This window comes from Tursiops truncatus, chromosome 1 (genome assembly GCF_011762595.2).
Source record: "Tursiops truncatus isolate mTurTru1 chromosome 1, mTurTru1.mat.Y, whole genome shotgun sequence".
In the NCBI taxonomy this organism is placed as follows: domain Eukaryota; kingdom Metazoa; phylum Chordata; class Mammalia; order Artiodactyla; family Delphinidae; genus Tursiops; species Tursiops truncatus.
Window position 1 is genome coordinate 155021077 of NC_047034.1, and position 27926 is coordinate 155049002.

Sequence of the window (27926 nt, forward strand, 5' to 3'; positions counted from 1 at the left end):
TCTTTCCAGAGACATCTTACTGCCACAGCCTCCTAACTGTCTTCCTGCCTGCAGTCTGGCCCACCTGCCTCCATACTGTGGCCAGCTGGTGTTTCACCTCCAATCACGTTACTTCCTGACTTAAAACCCTGCTGTGGTTTTCCATGCCATGGGATGGAGAACAAAATTCCCAGCTAATCAGGATACAAGGCGTTCGGTGCCTGTTTCCTGCCCATCTTCCGGGCCGCTTGGCATCATCCCGGCCGGTCTGACATGCCACCACAGAAACACAACCCGCCAAGTAGTGTCCCTCACTCTCCCGCCTGTTCTGGCGTCCATGCTCTCGCTCATGTTTCTCTGTCAGACATTTATTGCACACAGACAGCGTCTATGGTGTGCCCGGCACTGGGGGCTACGAGGGACATGGTGGACAACAAAACTGAAATGTCCCTGCTCCTGTGACTCAGGTTCTGGCAGAGGAGCATTTAATAGACAAATCATTGAAATAAAGCATTTGTTGTGCTAGGGTAGGTCCAGAGCTCTGGGGTCAAAGAAGGCCTCCTGGAAGAAGAGCTATTTAATTGAACAGTCATCAGCCAGCTAAGGGTGGGAGACGGGCAGGCAGGGAAGAGTGTCCCAGGGCCAGGAAACGGTTCATCGGGAGGAGTCACAAATCCAGGGTTGGGGGAACACAGAGAAGAGAGGAAGAGTGTGGGAGCTGCAGGGTTAGCAGCCCTCAGGAAGCCACTCTACAGGGCTTGCGTTTTATCCTGAGGGGATTTACGCAGGGGAGTGTGTGGGCACATCTGTGGCTGTTCTGAAGAGACTGGATTGGAGGAGAGGACCTTGTTGCCATTTCTAGGATGGCAGAAATGACAGCAGCCTGGGCCAGCGAGAGGGCACTAGGGACAGAGCAGGAGATATCACAGAGGTGAGGTGGCAGGAGGAGTGACTTCCCAGGGATCTTGCTTGAGAGGCTGGTGGATCCTGTGATGCTCTCTGGTGATATTTCTAAGTCCAGATTTGGACTTGAATTGGTGGTGCCTGCAAGATGTCCAAGCCAAGACGTCCAGCAGACACATATGTATGTTGTCAACCTCGGGAAGAAGGTCTGGATTGGAGATTCTTTTTTTTTTTTTAATTTAATTTTAATAGTGTGTCCTCTTTTTTTAAAAAAAAATACATATATTTATTTCTTTTTGGCTGCATTTGTCTTTGTTGCTGCATGCGGGCTTCTCACTGTGGTGGCTTCTCTTGTGGCGGAGCACGGGCTGAAGGCGTGCTTCAGTAGTTGTGGCTTGCAGGCTCTAGAGCAGAGGCTCAGTAGCTGTGGCACAAAGGCTTAAGTTGCTCTGTGGCATGTGGGATCTTCCCGAACCAGGGATCAAACCCATGTCTCCTGCTTTGGCAGGCGGATTCTTAACCACTGCGCCACCAGGGAAGCCCTGGACTGGAGATTCTTATTTGGGAGTCATTAGCAAAAAGTTAACAGTAAAAATGTTATCTACCCCTTATCAACTGTTAGACACTTTTCTAAGTATTTTTTTTTTGGCCGCGCCACACAGCTTGCAGGATCTTAGTTCGAACCCCGGCTCTCGGCAGTGAAAGCACGAAGTCCTAACCACTGGACAGCCAGGGAATTCCTTCTAAGTTCTTACATACTTTAATTTATTGATTTCTTACAACAACCCTATGAGGTATTGTGCCTTCACTCTTTTTTAATTTAATTTAATTTTACTTTATTTTTTGGTCTCATGCAGGGTCTTTTTTTTTTTAATGTATTTTTATTATTTATTTATTTATTTTTGGCTGCAGTGGGTCTTCGTTGCGATGCACGGGTTTCTCATTGCGGTGGCTTCTCTTGTTGCAGAGCACAGGCTCTAGGCGCGTGGGCTTCAGTAGTCATGGCTCACGGGCTCTAGAGCGCAGACTCAGTAGTTGTGGTGCACGGGCTTAGCTGGTCCGCTGCATGTGGGATCTTCCCGGACCAGGGCTCGAGCCCGTGTCCCCTGCATTGGCAGGCAGATTTAAGAATCTGGTTAAGCCACTGCACCACCAGGGAAGTCCCTGTGCCTTCACTTTTGCCATTTTACAATGAGGGGGAAAAGTTCAATAATGTAACCAAGGTTATACAACTACTAAATGACAGAGCTGGGTTCAAACCCCAGAAGTCCAGCTCCAGGATCCCTGCTCCTAACCGCATCATACAGCCTCTCACCTAGACAGTAGTTTAAGCCCCAAAAGCAGATGAGATCAACTTCAGAATTGTGAGAAGGGCAGACTGTCAACCCTGAGGAATACAAGCACCTAAAGCCCAGGGTCTGAATCCTGCTCTTAAGATAAGTTTTCTCTGAAATGCTAGTGTTTTAATTTTAAAAAATTAGTTGCCAGGGGACTGGCCTGGGTGGAGGAGGGAATGGGGCATTAGTGTTTTGTGTGTGTGTGTGTGTGTGTGTGTGTGTGTGTGTGTGTGTGTGTGTTTTGGCCGTGCCGCGCGGCTCGTGGAATCTTAGTTCCCCAACCAGGGATTGAAATCCAGCCCTCAGCAGTGAAAGCTCGGAGTCTTAACCACTGGACCACCAGGGAAGTCCAGGAGAAGCATTTTTTAACTGATGTTGTTTAAAATTGCCAATGGGTAGTGATGATAAAAAGCAGGCCAATTTTTAGTTTTTTTATTATGATTCTTTAATTCTCTACCTTTATTGCCCACACCTGGGGCACACCCAAACCATCATTCTACCCTTGTTGGCCATTGCCAGCAATGCTGGGATCCAAATCCACCTGGCAACAGTGGACCAGAGCTGAGTGCTAGGGGCTGTCCTTTCGAGGCATAGTGTTCTCAGTTCTCAGCCCTTAATTTAAAGGAGCTTCTCGGAAGTTATCTCCTACGGGTAGCCGCCCCTGAGATCTGGATCAAATATTTCTCCTTTATATTCCCATCACATCCTGTGCCTGGTTCTGTCACTGACCTCTTAGGTTGCATTCAATGCCTCCTTCTACATCTAGACTGAGCACCCTGAAAATACGGACCTGGCCCTATGTATCACAATGCTCTGGCCACATCGAGGTATGTCTAACGAGGCTGTCCCGAAGTGGAGTGGTTTGGGGAAGGGGCTGGTAGTACACAGGAGGTGTTGTTGACAGCCCCAGGAGGTCAAAGCCCCTCCAGTTAGGGAGGGGGTCTTGCAACTAACAAGACTCTTTTATTCTATGTGTTAGCTCAAGGAATGCCTCACCCAGATCACTAGCCCTAATTTGCAGGCGAGGAAATAGAAGCTCACAGAGGTCACGAGAATAGTCCACAGTTATAGAGTGAGTCACTGGCCAGGACTGGACACTCACTTCCTGACCTCTCTGCCAGGACCCTGGCCACAGCCCTGCCTCTGGTCCCGGCAGCTCCGGCCTCACCTAGCTCGCCAATGTGCTCATGTAACCACGAGGGGGAGCCAGATGCCCGTTCATGGCGTAGCCGGGCCCAGGCTGAGGGGTGGAATGACCGCTCCTTTGACGGAGGCCCATCCGGACTGACGCCCGTGAAGCTGGTAAAGAAAGTAGCAGGAGAATTGGGCGGTTATAAGAGAGCCGACGCTCAGGAGCGGTGGCGGCTGGGATGAAGGGAGGAGGAGGGAAGGGCATTTGTTGCCTCCTCTGGCCCTGCTTGGTCTGGCCCTGCTGGGAAAGAACTGGAGAAAGGGAGGGCTCTCCGGAGCACAGTCTTCTGCCCCCGCCTCCACTTTGCTCCGTCTTGCTCAGGAACAGACCGGACATTCCTAAAGCTCAGGCAGGAAACCAGGAAATAGACCAGGAGGCCAGCCTCTCTGCAGCCTGGCCAGTTCTTCCAAAGCAACCCCCTGTGATGTGCCAGAGGACCCAGGCCCCAGGCGCCTGGACACTGCACCCTCCTAGAACGTCCCCTGCACTCTCCCCTCCTGGCCTCCAGGCCCTTTCCTCCCAGCCTGAGGGATCAGACCCATTCCCAGAGCTCCAGACCTATAGGAGAAATTGTTATCCACCACCAACTTCTAGGTCAAACTCATGATCTGTCCCCCTAAACCTGGGTCTCTTCCAGAGTTCCTTCTCACAGTGAATGATACCAGTATCCATCTGCTTATTTGCCTCAGAAAACTTCGAGTCATCCTTGACACCTTTCTTTTCTTTTCCCCATTTTTTCAGTTCCTCTGTCTACCTCTCGGTTTCTACCACTCACTGGATGGAGGGCCCATCATGTCTCACCAGAATTGGTGTTCTTGTTTGGACTCCCTACTGTCACTCCTCTCTCCTTCTCCTCTCAATCCCCTCTCCAGGTGGTAGCTTCTGATGATCTTTTCAAATCATCAATCTGATCGTGTCACCCACCTGCTGAAATCTCTCAACAGCTTCCCAGTGCTCTTGCAATAAAGACCATACTCTTAGTATGGCCCATCAGGTCCTGCATGGTCTGGTCCTTCCTCCCTCTGTGGCCCCATCCTCCCTCTCACTCTCTCTGTTCCAACTACACTGGCTGTGGTCATCACAGGGCCTTTGCACCTGCTGTTTTCTCTGCGCGGAATTCCAGCCTTCTGCCTTGTGAACGCCTATTCGCTCAGATCTCCACTCCAGCATTGCTTTCTCAGGGACACCCTCCTCTTGACCTCCCTGACCAGGTCAGATTCCTCATTATTCACCCTCCCAGCACCACATACTTCTCCTTCATGTACCTGTCATAGCTGTAATTGTCCATTTGGTTGTAGTAGTATTTTTAATATTTATTTATTTGGCTGCGCCGGGTCTCAGTTGCGGCACGTGGGGTCTCAGTTGCGGCATGAGGGGTCTCGTGGGATGCGGGATCCCACAAGAGCGGCATGTGGGATCTAGTTCCCTGACCAGAAATTGAACCCGGGCCCCCTGCATTGGGAGCGAGGAGTCAACCACTGGACCACCAGGGGAGTCCAGGTTGTAGTATTAAAGTAATGTCTGTTTCTTTCACTAGACTGTAAGCTCCGTGAGCATAAGGACCCTGTCAATTTTTGCTCATTTGAAAATCTCCAGCACCTCAGTCCTAGCACATAGTAGGTGTTCAGTGTTTCTTGAATAAATAAATTAATGTGGCCCACTTCTCTCTGCCTCTGTTTTCCCGAGCCTAACCCTCCATCATCTCCTGTCTGGACCTTGGCAATCACTTTTTAACTGGTCTCCCAGTTTACAAGCAAGTCCCTACTGGTTTCCCACCCAACAGCCAGAGAGGTCTAATAAAAATGCCAATCTGACCGTGTCACCCTTCCCACCCCCATTTAATAGCATTCATTCTCTTCCCATGGTCCTTGGAATAAAATCCAAACTCCTGACAGAGCCTAACAAGGCCTTGCATGGTCTGCCTTACCTTGCGCCAAGCTCCACCTCCTCAACGGACCTTTCTTTTTTTTTAAATTTTTAAATTGAAATATAGTTGATTTACAATGTTGTGTTAGCTTCTGGTGTACAGCAAAGTGATATATCTCATATATATATGCTTCTCTGCTGAAGCACAGGGTGGGATCCAGGAGGAAGACAGCCACCTGAACAAAATCAGGATTCTGTCTGGAATGAGGAAGGGGCGATGGGAATGGATGTTGAGTGGACGACTCTGCCTCCGGCACTCACCTGCTGGACTGTCAACTCCGTGAGAGCAGAGGCCACGTCTTTTCCTACTACTGCATCCCTGGCACAGAAGCCCACTGCCTGGTACAGGGTAGATGTAACCATTTGTGTTAAATGAATAAATGACAAAAAGGAAGGCCACAGGCAGGATGTCTAGGACTGATACCAGGTAGGGATGGATATCTGCAGGCCCCTGGCTCCTCAAGTTCTTCTTAGAACTCAGGAGGCCACATGCTCCCAGCCCCACTGCCAGCCCCAAGAAGAGACAGCACTGGCAGAATTATTCTCATTTTATTTCTGGAGAAATTTGATCAGATGCAATAACACTGATTCCAGGCGAGGGCAGGGGGCATGGGTACTCCTAAAGCAACCAGTATCCTGTGGCCCAAGGTGCCCCCCATCCCCAGACCTGGGTTCCCCCTCAGTCACAGTTAAATAGAGGGAGGAAGATCTCCCCAGGGAGTCTTGGGAGGGTCTGCCTCTTGCACCCACCCCTCCACGCAGAGGAGTCTGAGCACAAGCTATTTACAGTATTCACATCCACTGTACCCCACCAAACCAAGGCAAATACTACAGGTAGCGCTTCCCCGTGGGAGGAGGCCAGAGAGGCTGTGAGTGTATGTGTGTGTGTGTGGGGGGAGGGGTGTCCGCGCGTGTGAGCACACGAATGCACTGAGGGGCTCCAGCCAAAGAGACATCAGTCTATAAGGTGCAGGTTAAAAATAACAGAGAGGACCCAACCCTCAGGGGCCCAGGCCACTTCCAGCTTTGTTCTGTCTCTTTCTCTTGCAGACATCCTGGTAGATGACGCAAAGGAGCCCTCATAGTTGTGCCTGGATCCAAGGCAACCCCTTAAAGGACTTCTGGGAAAAAAGCAGGAAAGGAAACAGTCAGGGGAAAGCAGGCTCCAAGCTCAGATGGCTGGGGGTCTTCAGGGCAGAGCTTGAGAGGGCCTCTGGCAGAGCTAGGAGAAGAGAGGGCACGGCTGAGGAGGCCAGGGAAGGCTGCTGGGAGGTATAGATATAGGTCCGGGAGACAGGGAAACCTACCTGTGACCTGCGGGGCCTGCACCACAGCTTTCTTGAGGAAGGCTTCTGCCTCTGCGAAGGGCAGGAGTGCCTCTGGAGTTCGGCCCAGACTCTTGTCCCCAGAGGATCCCTTAGGGGAGAAGCCATTCTCCTGGTGCGCTGGGAGAGGCTGCAGGCCATTCACCAGGGACCCCGGAGACTCCTTGTTTGGCAGGCTGTGGATGCAGAGGCCAACGCTTAGGCACCTCCCATCGTAGGACAGCCCAGGTACCCCACAGCGCCAGCTTGACCTTGCCTCCCTGCTCACGGCCCCTGGGGTTGGGAGCTGGTACCTCCACTGAGGCTCCTGGGGGGCCAGCTCCTCTTTCTGCACAGCCTCCTTCTGCAGCCCAGAAGACCGAGCCTCCATGGCTTTCACAGGGTCTATCCCTGGGAAGGAATGGCCACCAGTTAGGGGCTGGTGAAAGGATGAGGTCTGAGGATCGGGATGGAAACGAGGGGAACAGGCCTTTACCTGGGCTGGAATTGTTGGCCTTTGCCTCCTTTCTGTCCTGCTTCTGCTTTGAAGAGGAAGAGCAGTCAGGCTCAAGGTGATATCTGGCCCCATCCCACTGAGCTGCTGAATTCTTCTCTCCCCAGCCCAGACCCTGAGCAGCCTCCCAGACGGCCTCCCTCCTCCACCCTGGATGCCTTTCCCCAACCTCCCTTCCTCACTGGACCTCCACTCCCAATACCGCTCTTGGGGGCATCCTGACCTTGGTTTCAGCAGCTTCTGACTTCCGAGTCCTCTTCATGATTTCCTCCAGGCGCTGTTGGGAAGCCCCACACCAGTTAGGCCCAAGACCCGCCCTAACCCTCAATCTCCCACCAGCTAGTCCTGGTCCTGGAGTTTCAAGGCCCTTCCAGCTCGTATCAATTCTTTCCAGGCCAGAAAGCCGACCTCACCCCAACTCCTTCTTGTCCTACCCTCTACAAGTCCAAGGCAGGGCCCACTTCCCAGCCCCACCAGCCCCTCCAACGGAGTGGGGACTGAGCCCAGGAGCTGGCCCCGCCCACTGGGACCAAGCCCCGCCCACAGAACTCCCGGCCCGCCGCTCTGTACACCTTTTTGCGCTCCTGCCGCTCCTGCTCTTCGCGCTGGAAGTGCTTTTCCCGCTCCAGACGCTGCCGCTCCGCTTCTTCTCGGGATCGAGCTTCGGCCTCCTCTTTCTGCCAGAGAACCCCGTGAGCTTTAGGCAGCCGGCCTCCAGCTGTCCCTCCCGGTCGGCCCCAGGCCCGCCACGAGGAGGCGCCCGCGCCCCGCCCCGCGGGGGCACCTGCTTCTGCAGCCGCTCCAGTTCCTCCTGCTCCGCCTGAGCCTTCTCCCGGGCCTCCTGCTCCTCCCGCCTCCTGGCCTCCGCCTCCCGCTCTGCCCGGGCCTCGGCCTCCCGAGCCAGCTGCTCCTCTCGCATTCGCCTGGGGGACAGAGGAGACGCAGGCTTATCCCCAGCTTCTTCCCCAGCCCCTGTAAAGGCCTCCTCAGTCCCCGAGGGCGTGCTCACTTGTCCCTTTCTGCCTGCAGCCTCCGCTCCTGTTCCTCGCGCTCCCGCTGCTCCCGGGCCTGGCGCCGCTTCTCAGCCAGGAGCCTAGTGGCCTCTTCTCGGTCCGTCGTGCCAGCCATCGGTTTGCCAGGGGTCACCAGGGGAGCAGGGGCTGGGGGTGAGGTCAAGACTGCTGTATCTGGAGCGGGATCCAGGACCAGGAATCAGCACACACCAGCACAGGCACCTCCATCACCCCTGCATGCCCCAGTGCCTCCTGGACCTCAGGGCGATCCCGGCGGCCCACCCGCCCAACTCCTGCCACCAACTCAGAACAGTGAGGTCCTCCTCTCTGGCAGGAGCCTCCTTTCGCCAATACCCAGTCCCCAGGCATCTCTGGCAGCCCACACCTCTGACCGCCTGCCCCTCACAGGCAAAGCTGGCTTCTCTGCCCTGCCCACCTTTTGGCCTCTTCTCTCCTTGCCCACCTGCAGGGATCTCTGTGGGCTGCTCCTCCTGGGGCTGGGCTGGGGTGGGTGAGGGCACAGGCGAGGGTGCGGGTGAGGCTGGGGCTGCAGGCTCCTTCTCGTCAAGGGCCTTGCCCTTGCTCTGGTTCTTGTCCTCAGGCCCCGCCACACTGAGGGTCTCCTTTGCCTCATCCTTCCTCCGAACCCGCCCCTTGGGTGATGCAGTGGTACCTCGGGGGGACGGTGGTTTTGGGGGCAGAGCATGACCTGGCCCTGGGCTGAGGCAGGGAGAGGCAGGCCTGTGCCAGGATGTGGAGGGAGAGGATGGCCGGGCCTTGGATTTGGGACTGGGAGAAAAAAAGAAGAGTTAGACCTTGAGGGCACAGAGTGTCCACGCACACATGTACACACTTTCAGCATGTCACTTCCTCAGGGAAGTGTCCGCCCCAGGCTTGGGTCAGCACCCCACCTTATGTGCTCTCACAGAAACATAAAATTTCCTTTTAGACCATACATCCCAGTTTGTAATTACATATTCATTTGTGATTCTTTGATTATTGTCTGTTTCCCCAATAGCCAGTAAGACTAATAAGAGCAAGAACTAGGCCTAGCGACTTCCCTCGTGGCGCAGTGGTTAAGACTCTGCGCTCCCAATGCAGGGGGCCTGGGTTCAATCCCTGATCAGGGAACTAGGTCCCACATGCATGCCGCAACTAAGAGTTCACCTTTCGCAACTAAGGAGCCTGCCCGCTGCAACTAAGAAGCCCACGTGCTGCAACTAAGACCCAGGGCAACCATATAAATAAACATTAAAAAAAAAAAGAACTAGGTCTGGTTTGGGTCACGGAAACGCCCTCAGCACCCAGAACAGTACCTGGCAAGGACCATTCATGCATCCAGCAGGTATTTGTTGAGTGCTTACCAGACGCCAGGCACTGTTCTAGGTGCTAGGGTACTTCGGTGATCAAAACACTCCCCCCACCCCCCAAAAAAATCCTCCCTCAAGGAGCTTTCCTTCCAGAGGTGGGTGCCTAACACATATTTACGAACGAATGGCTGCCTGGCTGGCTGGCATAGGCAGGCGGTGCGCCCCACTGCCCGGCCCACCTGAACTCCGCGTTGCCAGTGGAGAGGCGCGCGCGCGGAGAGGCCGGCAGCGACTGGCGCTTCTTGAGGCTGCGCTCCCGGGCCAGGGCACTCTTCTCCTTCTCGTTTTCCCGCTCCTTGTCCTTCTTCTCCTTTTTCTGCACCTGGGGAGGAGGGTTAAGGAGAGCGTAGAGAGGGGGAGCAGAGATCAGAGGCGCCCGCGCTGCCCTGGATGGGATCCCTGTCCCCGCCACTCACCAGCGAAGCCTCGGGCCGGAGGCGTGCCGGGGCAGGGCTGCCCCCGGCGCTGGCCTTGCGGCGCTCCCCGGCGGGGGCGCAGCGGTGCCCGCTTCGGGGGGCGCTGCACGGCGTCAGGGGGCTGGCGGAGGCCGAGCGAGGGCACACGGGCACGGCTGCGGAGGGATGAGTGCGGTCGGGGCGTGGCCTACTCACGAGGCTGGCCCCTGTCCCGCCTCTCGAGGGGGCTCTCCCAGGACCGTGGCCCCTACCCTGGTCCCGGCCGTTTCGGGGCAGGGTGACTGCACTGCGACTCCGTGCCAGGAAGGAGAGGGTGGGCGTCATCAGACGGTCCACAATGCTGCTCTCCCATGGGCTCAGCTGCAGGCTGCGATCTAGGGGGAGATGCCGGGAGAAGCGGGTTACCGCAGGGCCAGAGCAGGCAGAGGCATCCGGAGACCGCCAGGTACCACCCCCATGCCGAGCTCAAGGAGTCTCCTCCCCCAGGAGGCCTCTCCCCCCAGTCATGGGGGGTTACACAGGTCCGTCCTGCGGTCTGACCTCCACTGCAGACCCAAGCAACAAGACACTTCCCATGGCAATGTCCTGCAGGGCTAGAGGGTCCCCTCCTACCACTCTCCCCAGGTGAAAGGGTTCTGCACTGTGAGTTTAGAGAGGAGCCACCCAAGGTTGGTGGCAGACCCAGCTGCCCACTTCCATGTCCCACTTCCTGCTCTCAGAGGGCTGGCCTGGCGAGGCATGCCCCCATGGATCTGGGACAGTGGGGTTCCTTGTGCTCCTCTGACTGAGGAGAGGCCCCGCTTTCGTGCGTCCCATGCCAGGGAGAGGCTGCTAAGGGGCCTGGCTGCCCCGGGCCACCCTGCTCTGTCCCCTCAGCTGCTGGGTTATTTTTAAGCTTCAGTCAGGTGGGGTTGGTAACAGCAGCTGATTTGGTTGCTAGGCAACAGAGCAACAAAATAAAAGCTGGAGAAACTTATAAATAACTCCTACCATGGCCCCTTCACATGTGAGCACCAGGGCATGGTGCAAACACAGGGGCTGTGCTCCCTCCTTGGCCAAGGCTCTGGAGCCAGCCAAGGCCACGGCTGGGGCTCTGAAAGCAGAGAAGGCAGGGTTGCATGGGCCCTCCAGGGTGGAGTCAGAACAAGAGGGCTCCTCCACACACGGCACCCAGGCTCGTCGGGTACTCGGGGGCAAGGCCACCTGCCTAAGGCTGGCCTAGGCCAGCTGGCTGTGGTTGGAGACGAGGCTGCCTGCCCATTCCCACCCTCCACCGCCAGTCCCACCCCCAACCCACCTGCTCTTGAGGCCCCAGCCAGGCTCTCTGCCTGCTGGGTCACTGCCCTTTGTCTCTGTTCTCCCCTGTGGGGCACACCTCTGTTCTCAGGGCCCAGACCCAAATGCCGGCTCCCCCGAGGGGTGCAGAGCCCCAAGTGGGGTCGAGCGGGGATGGAGACCTGGGGTATGTGAGGGCTCCTGGGACCTGGGGTTCTTGCTGAGCTCTGGAGGAGGCTTGGTGGGGACTACAGGAGCTCTGGAGGGAGGAGGGCTGGGCCTTCTCTTACTTCTACTGGGGGAGTTCCAGAGCGTGGCAGAGGACTTTGAGAGCCGCTTGTTGATTATAGAGTCCACGTGTTTGGGCAGGTTTACTGCCGACACGGAGCACCTGCTCCCACCTGGAGGGGAAAACACATGGCATTAGGGCCGGGCCGGACGGGAGCCAGGGGGGGCACTGAGGCCTTCCATGCAGGATGCTCCGCGGGCAGGAGGGGACAGGGAGGAGTGGGCAGGCTAGGAAGGGGAGGAGGAGGCAGACTCGGCTCTGAGAGGATGGGGCGGGGTGGGGGGGGCGAGGGGGTGGTTAGGTGACCAGAGACAGCCTGGATTGGGGGAGCCGACGGAAAAGGAACAGAGGAAGGAGATGGAGTAAAACTAGAGAAACTACAGCCTTCCTGGCCAGGAAGTCACTCCCTACGGCTGGTGCTGCAACCCCTCCCCCATAACCACCCAGCGTCGGCACTTGCTGGCACTGCCCAGCCAAGGCTCTATGGCTACAACACCCACGGTACTGGGACAAATGCAGAGACGTTCCTAAACAGAAGAACCCACGGTCAAAGTCACTCACACAAATCCACATAGTCATAGGGACACACAAAGACAAAGACGTGCAGGCCCGGGCATATAGAGTGATAGGTACTTCCACATGCATGCGTGTGTGCAGACATGCACAGATACAGAAACAAAAACACCAACGGAAAGAGGGTCAGACCCAGATGCACACAGGCACAGATACATCGAAGCAACTTAATCATATTTGTAACAGCTAGCATTTGTTGGATGCTTACCGTGTACCAGGCACTGTGCTGGGCACCACACACATGTTACCACACTTGATCCTCCCCAACATCTACCTACAACCTCGGAGGCAAGTAGTACTGTTATCCCCATTTTACAGATGAAGAAAGTGAGACAGCAAGAAGTCAGAGGTCACACCACACGTGCCAGAGCTGGGATCCTGACCCAATTCCATCTGACTTGGGAACCCACACTGAGGTACACAAGGCCACAAACACACCAAGGCAAACACATATTAAGACACACAACGCACAGATCCATGAGCACATACACCAAAAGATGCACAGTGAGAAATACTGAGTCTTGCCATTACATAAAGACATCCAAACACAGCGGTACATACATGCCAGCAAAAAGACCAAAATCCGCGATGGCCCTACGTGAAGAAAACTCAGAGACAAAAATCTACCTTCCAAGACAGATACATAAGGGGGTGACGGTTTTCTTTAAACATCCAGTGTCTGCAGGGTATTAAAGTGCTCTTCTGTGTATCAGCAACTAATAGCAATTGACAGGAGCAAAGAAGGCTAATCTAAAATGACAGAGGTTTGAGGAGCGAACCAAATGAAGTGACTCGACCTCTGACTTGCTAGTGGAAGTCCTTGTAAAGGACTTGGGTTTACAGACTTGGGTTTACAGATCATTCCAGAAGGCACAAGTCACACGAAACAAGGCATACCTGCTGCAGGGAGCTGCCAGCTCCTTGCACTGAAGCTGCTCCCTTCCCCCACCTCTCAGGCCCCAACCTCCCCCGCCCACCCTGCGGCCCCTCCTGCGCACTCACTGGGCTTCCGTCCTGGGGAGCTGTGGTGCAGGGCCCCTGCCCAGGACCAGCGCTGCTGCCGGATTTCAGCCCACGTCTTCTTCACTGACCGCTGGATGGCTGCTTCATATCGCTCCTGGTGAGGAGGGGGCAGAGGGGAAGGGTCTGGGCTCAGAATCATTCCTCCTACCTGGGAGAAAGGCCGTCTCTCTCCTGGGACAATGCCTCCCCCTATGATTGAAGACAGTTTGCAACAGATCCCTTTCAACTTGTTCTTGGGGAGCTTTTCACTGTTCTTGACTCATTATCTGAGTGTATGAGCTGTTTCTCTGAGGATGGAGCGGGACTCTCCGTGCCTGGGACTCCCAGGTGGGCCACTGGCACGGGCGTCCTGACCCCTGGAGCTGTGTTTGCTTTTAGCCTGAGGACCCGGGGCAGGGCCAGGCTGCCTTTTTCTTCATATCTTCATGGTGCTCAAGCCAGGGTTCTCCTAACTAGGAGCTCACTCAGCGCACTCAGACAGACACATCTCTGCACACCTATACACACACACATACGTGTACTGATAGCACAGGGTTACAAGTGCTCACCCTGGCGTGTACAGAACCAAACACATCTGCACAGATGCCCAGATGTAGTACCCACGGCACACAACTGCAGACACATGAACACAGATGTGCATACACACTAAGCCAGGGTGCAGATGTGCGCACACACATGCACACAGATCCACGTACACCTGGTCAGAATTCAGCATAAACGCACCTTGTTCTTCTCCAGTTTCTGCCGCTGCCGCTCCTCCAGGGCTGCTCGGCGCTGCTCGGCTTTGAGCCGCTGCTCCTCCAGCCGCCGCCGGCGCTCCTGGAGCTGCTTCTCCCGCAGCACCTTGGCCTTCTCCTCCTTCTCCAGCCACACCGCCTTCTTGGCCGCTGTGGAGAAAGGAGCCCCGGGGGGGCGTGAGCAGTCCTGCAGCGCCGGCCCAGCAAGTGTCTCCTCCAAGTGGCCTTGCCTGTTCCTCTGACCCTGGGGGGGTCTTCCCCCTGCCTGCTTGGTGGGGAGGTGCCTCTGCTCTCAGACTCCCCCCCTCAAATTGAAGGGCATCCTGAAGATGGGTTGAGACCTCAGAATGAGGGCTTCCCCAACGGGAGGCCTGTTTCTCCCCCATTGGCCTCATGGTCTCTGGGCACCGAGGGAGAAACAAGCTCTTTCGTGCCAGATCCCCGTCTGACTTTGGGGTCTGCTGTATCGATACTCATGTATTGTGATTAGGAGCATGAGATTTGGGGTGAGATGAGGCTTCTGGGTCTGAATCTCAGCTACGCCACTAGCTGTGTGGCTCAGGCAAAGGATTTCATCTTTCTGAGCCTCTGTTTCCCCATCCTCAGAATGGGTAGAGGGTTAAGTGGGATAAGCGTACCGCTCTTAGCACAGTGCACATAATAAATGCCCCAGAAGTGTTAGTGTTACCAATAGGATGTCGATGGTGGTGACGCTGAAGAAGATGCCACTGCTTCCCACACACTTACCCAGGTACTTGGCCCGCTCTTCCCGCCGCTCCTTCGCCAGCTTGTGTCTCTCTCCTGCCTTCTTTGCATCTTAATAGAGGGAACAAGAAGAGGCTTAGGTCAAGAGCCTCCCCCAAGACCGCAGTCAGCCTCAGGGCCCTCCCCGAAGGCCTCATCCCCTGCCTTTTCTTATCTCCTCCAGGTAGAGACTCCTCTGGCTGGCATCATCCAGGGCTGGGACTGGGCCCAGGACTAGGGACATCACACATACCTTGCTTCGCAGGAGGGCTGTCGGCAGCTGACCCTGCTGTTGGGGATGGCTGGCTGCTCCTTCGAGGAGGCCTGGCATCCCGTGGGCCTGTGGCTGGTGGGGTGGGTCCCCTGATCTTCACTTCTGAGAAAGGGGACTCTTCCTGCTTCGGGGCTGGCCTAGGCCCTACCAGCTCTGGGGGGCTTTCTGGTTCCAGTGGGAGCTGCTTAGGGCCAGTGGTGTTCTTCATGGCGGGAGGGGTGTCCGGGGGAGTGTCGGGCACCAGGGCTGACATCGGTGGTGGTGGCGGTGGCGGGGAGGGGTCACCTTCTGGAGAAGGTCTTGGCTCTGGAGGGGTCCTGGCTGCCACATCTGGAAGAACAACACAAGAGAGGAGAGAAAGTCAGATAGAACATCTGTGCCATCAGTTCAACATGCAGCTCTCTCCCTTGTCCAGCTGATATTCATTCATTCATACATGTTTATCGAGTTCCTTCCATGTGCCAGGCCCTCTTCCAGATACTAATGATATAACGGTGAGAAAATGGCCACAGTCCCTGCCTCTGTGGAGCCCACACTCTAGCAGGGCAGACAGATAGATAGCTAGGCGATTACAGTATAGAATAAGTACTATGTCTGGGGTAGCAAAGCAGAGATGGTTGTTAACCTATATTGGAGGGGCTTCCTGCAGAAATTATAGCCAAGCTGAGGTCCAGGATGAGCTGGAGTTGGCAAACCAAGGAAGAGAGGGTTCTGGCTAAGAGAAGAGCATTTGCAAAGGGGCAGAAGGGAGCAGGGTGTATCGGAAAAGCTGAGAAGTTTGTAGTAGTTGTTAGTGCACCAAATGGTAATGATTGGTTTCCATGTCTGCCTCCCTCGCCTTTCTGCTTTACCTTGGGGTCACAGTGCCCATCCCAAGGCCTGGTGCTCAGGGGCTGCCAGCGCTGGGCACAGTGGGATGCCCGTGTGGAATCCCCAAAAGGGTAGGCAGCCAGCGACATCCCCTTTGTCATCTTTTTTTCTTTCCCAACCACCCTCAGATTTCTTCTTTTAAGACACTGATATTTCAGGGTCCCTGTAAAAGACACCAAAGTGCCAAGTAAGGAAAACACATGATTTGGTGTATACGTGTTCATGCACACATGCGAGCACAAGTACACTATAGCGCAACAGAAGGACTGGCTTGGGAGTCAGCCTGATGAGGGCCTGATTCCGACTTCACCACCCCAAGACAGGAAGAGAGGGCCTGATAACCTTGGGGAAGCCACTCAACCGCTCTAAGCCTCAGTTTTCATACCTGTAAAATGGGGACTGTAAGCCCAAGCTGATAGGCGTGCCAGTGAAGTGCCTGGAACAGTTCATGTACCAGCAAACAACACTTCCCTCTCTTTTCCTGTGGGTCTCATGAAGCTGCCAAAGGAAGCCTCTGCGTGTTGAGCCCTGGTACCATCTACTGCTGCCCTCTGGGCACTGAGGGGATTGGTGGGGACACAGCCACTGCCTGGGCGTAGGGATCAGGGCCAGGGTCCATGGAAAGGTCAATCTAAGGAAGCATTTTCCGCTCTCGCCAGGTGCCTCCACCATGCAGGGTCCTCTGCTCTAGGGACGGTGGCCCTCTCAGGAGGTGACAAACTCCCCACCCCTGTGGGTGACAATGTGGATGCAGGGAGAGGACACTCCCCAGGAGTCAGCTTTGGAACTCTGGGGACCCTTTTCAGGGAGACGGGTGTCCAGTGGGCTCTGAGGAAGACAGGCTGTTAGTGGCCTCCCCGCTAACTGTGTGACCTTGGGCTAGTTACAGACCCTCTCTGTGCCACAGCTCCTCCTCTGTAAAATGCAGACAGTAGGACTGTGATGAGTGTTAGTGACAACAATGACCACTAACGTGTGTATATTTCTCGAAGGCTTCCTATGTTGAGAGCATTTTACACGTATTAGTTTTAATCCTTATGACAGTACTTCTGAGGAAGGCACTATAAATATCTCTTTCACACAGAGGAGGAAAGTAAAGCAAAAAGAGGTTAAGTAAAGTAGTTTGAGGTCGCTCAGCTGGGAAGTGAAGGAGCCTGGACTTGAACCCAGTGTTTGTCACCACAGCCCACGCTCTTAGCCCCACACCCTCCTGCCTGTGTCAGGCAGTACGGGGTAACACATGTTACACAATGAAATGATCTGAGGCTCACACTGTTTGCCCCTCATTCCTTCCCTTCCAGCTTCCTGGTCTCCAGGCAAGAGCCCCAGCTAAGGCCCTTTTCCCCCAACGGTCCCTCCAACTCTGCCAGCCCCTAGGCTCATGACAGCTCTCACCAGAACAGCTCCAAAAGGCTGCCTGGTCACTGCTAGTCGACTTCCCAGCCACCCGCAAACTCCTTTCCAATTCCAGTGGGCAAAAAAACTAGTGGCAACCATTTAGTGAGTGCTTACTACATACCGAGAGCTGAGCTGGGCCCTTTGTATCCCCATCCTGCATCTTCATATGAGCTCTGAGAATCTTATCCCCATTTGACAGATGAGACGATCAAAACTTACCCCACTAAGTGATTTGTCCAGGGTCATAGAACTAGTATATGGCAGGGGCAGGACTGAACCCAGGGCTGTCTGGGGCCAGAGGGCCTAGGTATGTAAGTATCAGTACAAAGCTTGAAGGCTGAGGTTGAGGCCTGCTTATTGCCATCCTCCCAGCACCTGTGCCTGCTACCTGTGTTGCAATGAAAACTGGTAGGCGGCTGCTTGTCTACACTTAGGCAAATCACACCCACCAAGCAAGACAGTGAATTTCCAACTAGCTTCTGACTAGCCCTGTGAAGGGAGTCTCGGAAGAAGTAGAGGGATGAGGCCTGGAAGGGCCTGCACCTGGGCATCAGATGCAGCGAGGTGGAAAGGTCTTAGGCTTCAGAGTCAGACAGGCCTGAGTAGGGAATTCCAGCTCTGCTGTGGGACCTTGGACAGGCCCTGAACCTGTCTGAGCCCCAGTTTCCTCAGGCTGGGGCCTATGGTGTTGGGACCTATGGTGAGTAGGTACACCACCTCTGGCACCTGACAGGGGCTCAGTAAGCAGCCTTGCTGGAAGAATTGGTCTGCTTCTTCCCATCTCTGCCACAAGCGCCCACGTGGGTCAGGCCTTCACGCCCACTGCTCCATGACACTGCTCTTCTCAAGGTCACCAGTGACCTCCGCATTGCTAAGTCAGCAGCCACTTCCTGGCCCTCGTCCTGCTGACCTATCAGCCGCATTTGACACGGTTGATCCCTTGGTGCTTTTTGAACACTTTTCTTCAACTGGCTCTGAAGACGACAAGCTCTCCCGATTTCCTTCAACTTGCTGGCTGTGAGTTCTCAGGCTTCTTTGCTGGTCCCTCCTTAACTTCCTAACCTCTTAGTACCGGAGTGCCCCAGGGCTCCGGTGAAGACCTCATCTCTTTTTGGTCTACACGTACTCTCTTGGTGATCTCATCCAGACTCACGGCTTTAAATACCATTGCTCTGCTGATGACAACCAAATTTTTACCTCCAGCCCAGACGTCTCCCTTGAGTGCCAGTTTAGCTCATGCAACTCCCTACTTGACACCCCTGGATGTCTTACTGACAATTTTTTTTTTAACATCTTTATTGGAGTGTAATTGCTTTACAATGGTGTGTTAGTTTCTGCTGTATAACAAAGTAAATCAGCTATACATATACGTATATCCCCATGTCTCCTCCCTCTTGCATCTCCCTCCCATCCTCCCTATCCCACCCCTCTAGGTGGACACAAAGCACCGAGCTGATCTCCCTGTGCTACGGGGCTGCATCCCACTAGCTATCTGTTTTACATTTGGTAGCGTATATATGTCCATGCCACTCTCTTACTTCATCCCAGCTTACCCTTCCCCCTCCCCGTGTCCTCAAGTCCATTGTCTATGTCTGTGATGCCCCAAATTTAACATCCAAAACTGAGCTCCCAATCTTTCTCCCCCAAACCCTGCTCCTCCTCCAGTTTTCCCCATCTCGGTCAATGGCAACCCAGCCCTTCCAGTTTCTCAGGCCAAAAATCTTGGAGTCATTTTAGAATCTTTTCTTGTCTCACAACTCACATCTAATGTCTCAGTAAATCCTTTTGGCTCCACATGCCAAGTATACTCTGAATCCAGTCACTTCTATCTCCACTTCTATCATCGTGGTCCAGCCACTGTCATCTCTCATAAAAGCCTCCCTGCTGCCATTCTTTGTTCCCCTTTGGTCTTCTCTCACCACAGCAGCAGAATGATTCTTTTCAAGTATAAGTCAGATCAGGAGTTCCCTGGTGGCCTAGTGGTTAGGACTGTGGGCTTTCACTACCGTGGCCCACGTTCAATCCCTGCTTGGGGAACTGACAAAATCCTCCAAAGACGCCCCACCTCAAGGGAGGAAAAAACAAAGGCATCACAATGGCCTCCAAGGCCCTTGGGGATCCTCACCCTCCAGCCCATTACCTCTTGGCCTCCTCTCCTCCTCCCCTTCTCCCCCTGCTCCGTCTCTTCTGGCCACTGTTCCTTATTTGTGACAGGCATGCTTCTGCCTCGGGGCTTTGCCCTCGCTGTTCCCTCTTCCACAATTCTCTGCCCCCAGATCCTGCATGTCTCACTCCCTCACCTCCTTCAGATCTTTACCCGTATGCGACTTCTCATTCGAGCCTTCCCTGATCCCCTCCTTAAAACTACAAACTGCAGTTGAAGTCTCCCTCCCCTTTCCAACTGTATTCTTTTTCCTTCCAACTCTATTTTCCCCAGTAAGCATCAGTAGCACTTTAACACTGTCTCCCACCCCCAGAAGGTAATCTCCACGAGGGCACACATATTTGTCTACTTTGTTTAGCTCTTCTATTTCTAAGGCCAACAGAGCCTGGCACACAGGTGCTCCACAGCTATTTGTTGAATGAATGTATCAATGAACTCCACCCTGGCAGATACCATCAGCACCTCTCTTCCCTGGATGACTGCAAACTCCCCCCACTGTCCTACCTGCACCCTTTCCCACTCTGCTCTTCACTGAGCAGCCAAAGTAATTGTTTCCAAACGCAAATCTGGCCATGGTACTCTTCCCCACTGGAAGCTTCACAGTGACTTCTCCTTGTTCTGAAGAGAAAGACAAAATTCTTGAACCCAGGCTGCAAGTCTGGCAGCCTGAAGCCCCTGTCTCCCTCCCTACACCTCTTGAGTCCCCACCTCTGCTCCCCTGCTCCCCGCTTACTCTCTACACTCCAGCCACACTGACCTTTTAATTCTGATAGCCTTGCACACTCCCTCTGCCACGGGGCCTTTGCACACGCTCTTTTCCCTCCGTCTTTTCTTATTTAACTCCCATTCACCCTTCAGATCTCCGCTTAGGCATCATTTCCTCAGGGAAGCCTTCCCTGGCCTCTCCGAACAGGGTAAATTCCTTCATTATATATAGTCACGGCTTCATGTGCCTCTTGTTTGGAGCACTGTGACTGTTACGGTTTTATACTTCCTTGTTTGGTCCTTTTGTTATTGTCAGCCTCCCCCTAAGGGCTGGGCCGCATCTGCTCTGCTCGCCACTGCTTCAACAGCAGCTGCTGTGGTGCCCAGTATGTGGAGACCGTCACGAAATGCTGCCGAGTGAGAATAAAGCACTGTACCAGGAAGCCACCCTTGCCTAAAGCAGGTGCACAGAGAAGGAGATTTTTACTCTAATAATGAGCAAACCCATATTGCAATTTCTTGCAAAGGGATAAGCACTTGAAGGGAAGCAAAACAACTCCCCCTCAGTTGAGTTTGGGCAGCTTCTTGGACTAAGGTAGTCAGGGAGAAGTTAATAAAAGTAATAATGAGTGTTGACTCCAGCAGTTCAACAGGAAAAACTTCCCAAGAGGCAAATAGCACGTTTGGAATTCTTCTTCTGACCTGGAGGACTATTGACCCCGAATCCAAATATTTTCCTCAGAATTATGCCAACCCTGATGAAATATCATTGGGACAGTGTTATTCGGAACAAATTATGTTAGCCAAATTAATTCCTTGGTTAATTATCTCTATGGTGTGGTGTGGTTAAACCAATATCTGATTATTTCCATTTTCAATCATCAAATGTGATCCTTCAGCCACCTCCTTTTATTGTATTTTTGTGTGTGTCGAATTGTGAGGTTTTATTTTGCTGTGCTGATATCTACCAGAAGTATTTGTTAAGAACTGGATAAGTGACAGATAGTTTGTATTCATTTCTTGGCACAAAAAGCATTAGCAGGGCAAAGGTGCAGGAGCTGGTTGCAGGGTCAGTAAGTCTAGTCTTCTCAGAAAACCCAAGAAGGACTGCAGAAAGATCAGGGCCGAGTCTCTCGGAGGGCCTGTCACATGTCTCAGGGTGCTTACTCCCATCTCCACCCTCTGGGCGCTGGCAGGCCTTTCCTCTCATCCCTCCCCAACAACTGCTCTTGGGCCAAAACTCCTCTCACAATACCGATAACTCAGTCTGCCCTTTTTGTCTGCCTGCTGCCCCTGCGAGAGTTGGTGGCGAGAACCCTTTTTGCAGCCCAGAGCTTTATACAGGACCTACCCAGCACAGAGTAGGAATTCTGTGTCTGTTTAATGAACGGATGGATGGATGGATACACTGTGGATAACATAGTAAAACCCCAAGCTGCTCCGAAGTCTAGCCTCTCTAACCCTAAATGTCTTCACCATATCAGAGCCTTGTATGTGCCCTGCCAGCTCCTCAGCCCAGGAAGGGAAACACAGCTGAAGCCCTGCAGTACACCAGGCACCTTCCCTTATCTCATCTAGTTCTTATTACAGCCCCAAAGGGAAAGCGCTATAGGGGCCCCCGTTCCCCAGGTGCGAACACTTAGGTTAAGTGAGCTGCTCACGTCAGTGTCGGAGGTAGGACAGGGCCCAAGGCTGTCTGATGACAAAACCCTTATGTCACACTGTTTCTGGTGGGTGTCACATCACCCCTCCCTAAGGCTCCTGCCTGTTCCCTGAAGAAGGAAGTGATTCAGTGGTTCCCCTGGGGAGGTTTCCCCCATGAAGATGAAGGGTGCAGGTGGGGCAGGCAGGCACTGAGCTCAGAGGGCAGGAATGCAGGGAAGGCAGGCTCCTGCCCAGGCTGGCCACCAGGAGCCAAGAAGTGGGGCACCTGAGCAGGTGTGAGGGCGAGTGGCCCTCCTCCAGGAGGCTGAGCAAGGGAGTGCCCAGGGGAGGGGCTGCACAGACAGCAGAGGTCAGCATCTAGCTGACCCCTACCCAGAGCCTTCCTGGCTCTCGTAGCAGCTCCTTAGGCGGCAGCATTGGATCAGACAAACGAAGGCAGGGAGGCCGACAGAGGGGCAAAGACACACACGCAGACAGAGGGTACACACTGCAAAGAGAGAGACCCAGACAATGTGGACAGAGTCTGCATAATGGCGAGAGACAAGACGTGTTTCTTTTCTCTCTCCTGCTACATACAGAAAACAGACCTACTGGGATTCAGAAATCTGCGCGCGCGCACACACACACACATGCGCACACGCGCGCGCGCACACACACACACACACACACACGCAGTCAGGCACCCCCTCCGAGGCATAGACAGAAACCTCAGAGATTCATACAGCACTCGGGGACGTGATGTCCCAGTATATTTACACAGCCTCATCCAGGTCACTTCGGCCCTGCCCCTCTGGGCACTCCTTTACCTGGGCCCAGGGAAAGTCCAGGTAACTGCAGCAACAGCTAATGCTGTGTCAGGCACAGCTAGACACCTTAAAGCTTCAGTCCTTTTCATCTTCACCACAATCCTATGAGGTCGACATTATTACCCCATTTGACAAATGAAATAGATTCAGAGAGATTAAGAGACTTGCTGGTGAGTAGCAAAGCTGGGTTTGGGTCCCAAATCAGGGTGACAGTCTGTACCTTCACTCTGCTACCCAAAGGGGGCAGCCTCCTGGGTTTCCTCTCCTGGAGAGATCTGGGCTGGGAGGATGGGGTGGGCAGGAAGGACAAACCCTGGGAGATGCCTGATCATGGGGCTGGGACAGAGGGGAGCCTTAAGGGGCAGCATTACTCCCAGCCGGGACAGAGCTGAGCCAGCTCTGAAAGGGAGTGAACTAGGAGAGGGACAGCCTGCTCCAGTGGTCCTCCGAACCTGGGCCACAGGCCCTTCGCAGCAGGGCACTGGGGCCAAGCCGTGGGCCTCTGTGGGTGATAGAGCCGGGATCCCACCTGAGACTGCAGATCTGAAGAGCTCTCTGGCCGGGGTGGCGGCCATTGTTCCCAGCCTCCAATCAGGAGCACCCACTTCCTGTTATTTTAGGCGGCAGGAAATGACCCCATCCCACAGCTTGGGCCCTCCCTCAGCCCCAGCAGGGCTGCCCACGGTGGGGCCTAGAAGCTGAGGACAGAAGCCCAGACTCAGGCCAAGGCCTGAGGATGGCCTACTGGCTGAACTGTCACCACTGCCTGAGTCCAGGGCCTCCTTCTGGTCCCACTTGCTCAGATTCCAACCCAGCAGGAGGCACAGAGGACCCAGGGCTCTGCTGATTCTACCTCTGCCTGCCAGAGAAAAGCTCACAGGGTCCCTAAAACCAAGATGCCCATAGAAGACCAGTCATGCAAGGACAGGCCAGACTCTATCACCAGCTGGCTTGGCCATGCTAATTCACCATAGAGGTTTGGTGCACAGGCTTTAGAGTCGGATGGACCTGGGTTCAAACCTTGCTTCTGCCAGTAGCTAGCTGTGTGACTTTAAGCAAATTACTTCCCTCTCTGAGCCTCATCTATAAAATGAGGATATGGGACTTCCCTGGTGGTCCAGTGGGTAAGAATCCGTGCTTTCGCTGCAGGGGGTGCGGGTTCGATTCCCGGTCAGGGAACTAAGATCCCACATGCTGCGTGGCACAGCCAAAAACGAAAAAGAAAATTTGAATAAATAAATAAATAATAAAATGAGGCTAATACTAGTCCCTACCAGGATAGTTCTGAGAATCAAATGAGACAATGCACGGGACGTACTAAGTGCTATGTGTGGCACAGAGAAGGTCCTTAATAAAGACCTGTGGGAGATAAGTAGGATCACCAGGAGGGTCTATTCTTGGCCCATATCTCCCCGTATAACTGGGGAGGAGCACTAGATACCAGGTCGTCTACCCCCTACCATGCTCTCTGCTCCCCTCGGGGCAGAGCTGCAGCTGAGAGGTGATGATGGAGATGCTGAAGGCTGTGCCCTGGGGTGCCAGGCAGAGCTGCCACCTCCAACAAAGCTGCATTATCTGGGCTGGCTCGTTGGCTGCCTTACCGGCCCCAAGGCCCAGTGGGGACCCAAGGACATGGTCCCCAGCTGCTTGAGGCCAAAATCCCAACATTGATCAGACCTGAGACCTGCCCTGACCACCCTCAAGTGCCACCACCCCAGCCTGGGCCCTGCTTTCAGCTCCTTCCCTGCTCCCTCAGCCCTTCCCCACCACCAGCTGATGCCCATCCCTGAGGAGGAGGAGCTGGGCGAGTGAACTGGCCTGGTGCCCCTTCCTCCTTATTTGCATATGCATGACTGCACATTAGGGGCTCATTAGAGGCCTCATTATTGGGCCCACCAACCCAGGGAGGGACAGAAACTGTCAGTGGGAGCTGCCAGCCGGGCTGGCTGCTGTATGTAGAGAGGCAGTCCATCCTCTCATCCATTCAGGTCCACCTCAAATGCCTCCTCTGTGAAGTCTTCCACAAACAGATTCCACCAACCACTGTATCACTGTTACACCTGGACTTCCCAGCAGTGAACACATCGGTTTCCCCCACTGGGCCAGGAGCTCCCTGAGGGTAGTGACTCTGATTCACTTCTCTGCCATCTGTACAGCCAGCACCAAGCTGGCACATGGCGGGCAACAGTATGGCTGTGCTGGATGGCTGCACCCATCCCCTGGGTCTCTCTCCTACTCCCAACTGCCCCACTTCAAGTACGGGGCCCTCTGTTCCCCAGATACAGCCTGGCTCATGTCTGTCTAGAACGCACCTCCCCCTTGCTCTCTGGCCTACATTTACCTCCTGCAGTTCTAATTAATGACACCTCCACCTCAGGCCTCTGAAGGAATTAAAAATAATAACAACAAAAATAAATAGCGTTTATTGAGCATTGACTACGTATCAGGGCCTCTCCTAAGTGTTTTACGCGTTTCTCTAACTTAATGATCCCAATGTCTCTATGAGATAATGTCCAGCATTATTGTCACTTTATCAATGGGAAAATTTAAGACTTAAGCAAATTACCTAAGGTCACACAGTAGTAAGTTACGAAGGGGAGACTTAAACTGTTTGATTCCAGAGTCTACACTCTTAAGCAAACTGACTCCCAATTCCTGCCCTCACTTCCTCCATATTTCGTGCCTCCCTGCTGGCACCAGTTCCGATAAGCATAACGACAGCAATGGCAATAACACTGTATTGCAGGTGTCTGTGTGCCAGGTTCCTTTAGGTACATCACTTCTGACCCTCACATTAACCCCACAAGGTTGATAATACTACCTCCATTTTCCAGGGGCATAAACTGGCCAGAGGAGGTTAAGTCACTTGCTCCAGTCCAAACTTGACCCCTGCTGCACGCTGCCTCCTGTTAATGCTCAGTGTGCAAAGGGAACTCAAAGAGGGCAGGAATCACGTCATACGCACTCGGTGTCTCAGACCCATGCCTCAAACTCTCACAAGGGCACGTGTAGTGGACAATTCCTTTACTCCCTGGAAGCTCTTGACTCACAAGGGCCCTTGTCACCTTCAGCTTCTCTGTGTAGGGACCAGCCACCATCCTGACCCAGGTTCTCATGTAACTCCATCTAGGTCCCTATGTGTAGAAGTCTTCCCAATCCAGGACCCTGTATGCAGGACCCATTCAGGCGCCCCCCAATACAGCCAAGCATCCCGCCCATGCCCTCACGTTCAGTCCAGACATCCCACTCCAGTGCCCTGCTTATAAACCAGCTACTCACTCCAGCCCTCATCTCTGGCCCAGTAATCACCGCCATTCAGGCCCCGATGTACACACCAGTGCCAGAGACCCTCAGCTGCAGAGGGCCAGTAAGCAGATGGAAGTGACCCAGCCTAGGCCTCCCTGGGTCCCCTCTCAAGCTCAGCAGAGCCAAGACGGACCAAAGTGCCATTGTTCCAGCACAGCCTACAAACCTCCCGAACCACACCAGTCTGACAGCCTCCCCTTTGCGTCCTCCAGCTCCCACACCCACAGGATCCCCTCCGAGCACCCATACTGGGGGAGGATCCCACCCACAGCCAAGCGGCTCCACCTTGTCCTGCGCTCTCTGCACCCACAGACACTGTTTCATCCTGGGCCCATGCCCCAGGGGGCAGGGAGGTGACAGGGATTAGGCTCTAGGACTCTATGGAGGTGTGGGGTTGGGGCCACCTCCCCCCTGAGTCAGTGGGAACAGGACTTAGGTCCTCAGAAATCAAGCTCTTCCCTCCCTTTCCAGGAAGAAAGAGAAGGAGAAATCCCTCCCTCCAACCCCAGGCCCAACCAGAAACCTGTCCCCACCCCCTCATCAGCTGCTCCCAGATCCGAAAGGGATTTGCAGAAGTCTTGGGCACTGGTGGTTGGTGGGGTGAGGGGAGGGGAGAGAGCTTTGATGGTCTGGGGCCTGGAGAGAAAGAGAAAGAGAAAGAGGGAGGGAGAGAGAGAGAGAGAGAGAGAGGGAGGGAGGGGGAGAGAGAGGGAGAGAGAGAGAGAGAGAGAGAGAGAGGGGGAGAGTGGGAGAGAGAGTGTGTGTGTGTGTGTGTGTGTGTGTGTGTGTGTGTGTGTGTGTGTGTGTGTAAGGGGGGTAGGTATCAGAAGCCTCAGCCTGAGGAATGATGTGGCAGGTCCCTGGAGTGCCGGCCTCAAGCCTTCACCTCATTCTCCAGGGAAAGACTCAGGACGGGAGAGGCTGGGAAGGAGGGCACCAGGGTAGACAGATTTACTTCTATCCCCTTCCTCCCCAAATCGGCCTGGGTGGGCTCCAGAGTAGGCCAGGCTGCAGGGGAATCGGCCCACTCCCCAGCTCCCGCCCTCGCCCCAAACAATGCCGCCTCCCCCTCCCCCTCGCCTTTATCCGGCGGGTTACTTGGCAGCCCCCGCTAGAGACCTCCCCTCCCCTCTACTCCCCTCCCGGCCAGCCCGCAGCAGCAACAGGCCCTTTGCGCGGCAGCTGGAGGGATGGGGTGGGGGCGAGGTCTGGGCCAGGGCCTGGGAGTGGGGGGGGGCGCCAGGGCCTAGGCTTCGGTATGCAAGGCTTCAGGCCTGAGAATGTGGACCCCCGACACACACGTTCAGGTTGGGGTCACACGTGCCCACCGGGGATGGGGAGGGGACAGACGCCCCAGCTCAGGAGAAGAGGATCTTCAGGGCCTGGGGTGGAGCGGGAAGAAGGGTAAGGGCAGGGAAGCCGAGGTGGCACTGGGCTGGGGCGGAAGGGTCACCAACAACTCCACATTGGGTTCCTCGCGGATCCTGGCGCCCAGGACGTCCCAGCGCCCGGGATGGGGGAGGGGGCAGCTGTCAGAAGATGCGTCGGTGGCCCAGAGCCGCCGACGCCGCTGCAACCTTTATTTTTGAACTTCCAAGTGGTCAGAGGGCTCGGCAGGAGAGGGGTCCCCGCCGACCGGGCCGGCCTCATCCTCGGCCCGTCCGAGGCCCCACGATCCCCTTCTCTCATCTCGCCTCTGGCATACCTGGGGCTGCGCCGGCACCGGGCTCCGAACGTGAGCCGCTCTCCATGGCTGCGGCGTCACTGGGGAGTCTTCGGGATTTCAGCAGCGGCGACGGCGGCGGCGGCCAGCGGCCAGGATAGGGGTCCCGCGGTGCATCACGCCCGGCCCGGCCCGGCGGGCAACGATTCGAAGGGCGGGGGGGAGCTCCGGGGTAGGTCGAGGCTGGCTCGGCTGGTGGCCTGCGGGTTCGGAGTCGCCGGCCGCCCAGTGTCTGTCGGCTCCGGCCGCGATCCTGCTCCTCGCCCAGCGCCGGCCCAGTCCCCGCCGCGGCCCAACCCTATTGTACCGCCCGGGCTGGGCCTGGCCTCGCCGCTGGCGCGTACCAAGTTGGACGCAGGGAGGGCCACCCCCGCAGTGCCCGGGACCTAGCGGCCGCGAGCCCGCCCCACCCGCCCCGCC

At 55.0% G+C, this 27926-nt stretch overlaps 1 protein-coding gene across 6 annotated transcripts; it reads right to left on the reverse strand.

Moving 5' to 3' along the window:
* Positions 1 to 5867: 5867 nt before the first annotated feature.
* On the reverse strand, positions 5868 to 27919 carry MAP7D1 (MAP7 domain containing 1). Of its 6 annotated transcripts, none has more exons than XM_033837983.2 (18): positions 27489 to 27915; positions 14849 to 15199; positions 14599 to 14667; positions 13838 to 14001; positions 13094 to 13208; positions 11520 to 11630; positions 10206 to 10328; positions 9955 to 10109; positions 9718 to 9860; positions 8605 to 8957; positions 8165 to 8342; positions 7940 to 8078; positions 7728 to 7832; positions 7379 to 7432; positions 7138 to 7183; positions 6956 to 7052; positions 6645 to 6838; positions 5868 to 6458 (listed from the first exon to the last, which is right to left on the reverse strand). In XM_033837983.2, the coding sequence occupies exons 1-18, from the start codon at positions 27532 to 27534 to the stop codon at positions 6448 to 6450; spliced, it is 2454 nt and encodes an 817-aa protein (XP_033693874.1). In that variant the 5' UTR covers positions 27535 to 27915; the 3' UTR covers positions 5868 to 6447. The 6 variants fall into 6 exon arrangements, with proteins under 6 accessions (XP_033693874.1, XP_033693877.1, XP_033693869.1 ...); XM_033837986.2 differs by having other exon boundaries at positions 7138 to 7180; positions 8632 to 8957; positions 27489 to 27901; XM_033837978.2 differs by having other exon boundaries at positions 8632 to 8957; positions 9955 to 10328; positions 27489 to 27919.
* Positions 27920 to 27926: the final 7 nt, after the last annotated feature.

Coding starts and splice junctions, on each gene's coding strand:
- MAP7D1 (XM_033837978.2), bottom strand. CDS start 27,534: ATGGAGAGCGGCTCACGTTCGGAGCCCGGTGCCGGCGCAGCCCCAG. Junction 15,200..27,488: donor CGGTGCCGGCGCAGCCCCAG/GTATGCCAGAGG, acceptor TTGTTCTTCCAG/ATGTGGCAGCCAGGACCCCT. Junction 14,668..14,848: donor CAGCCCTCCTGCGAAGCAAG/GTATGTGTGATG, acceptor CCCTCTATTAAG/ATGCAAAGAAGGCAGGAGAG.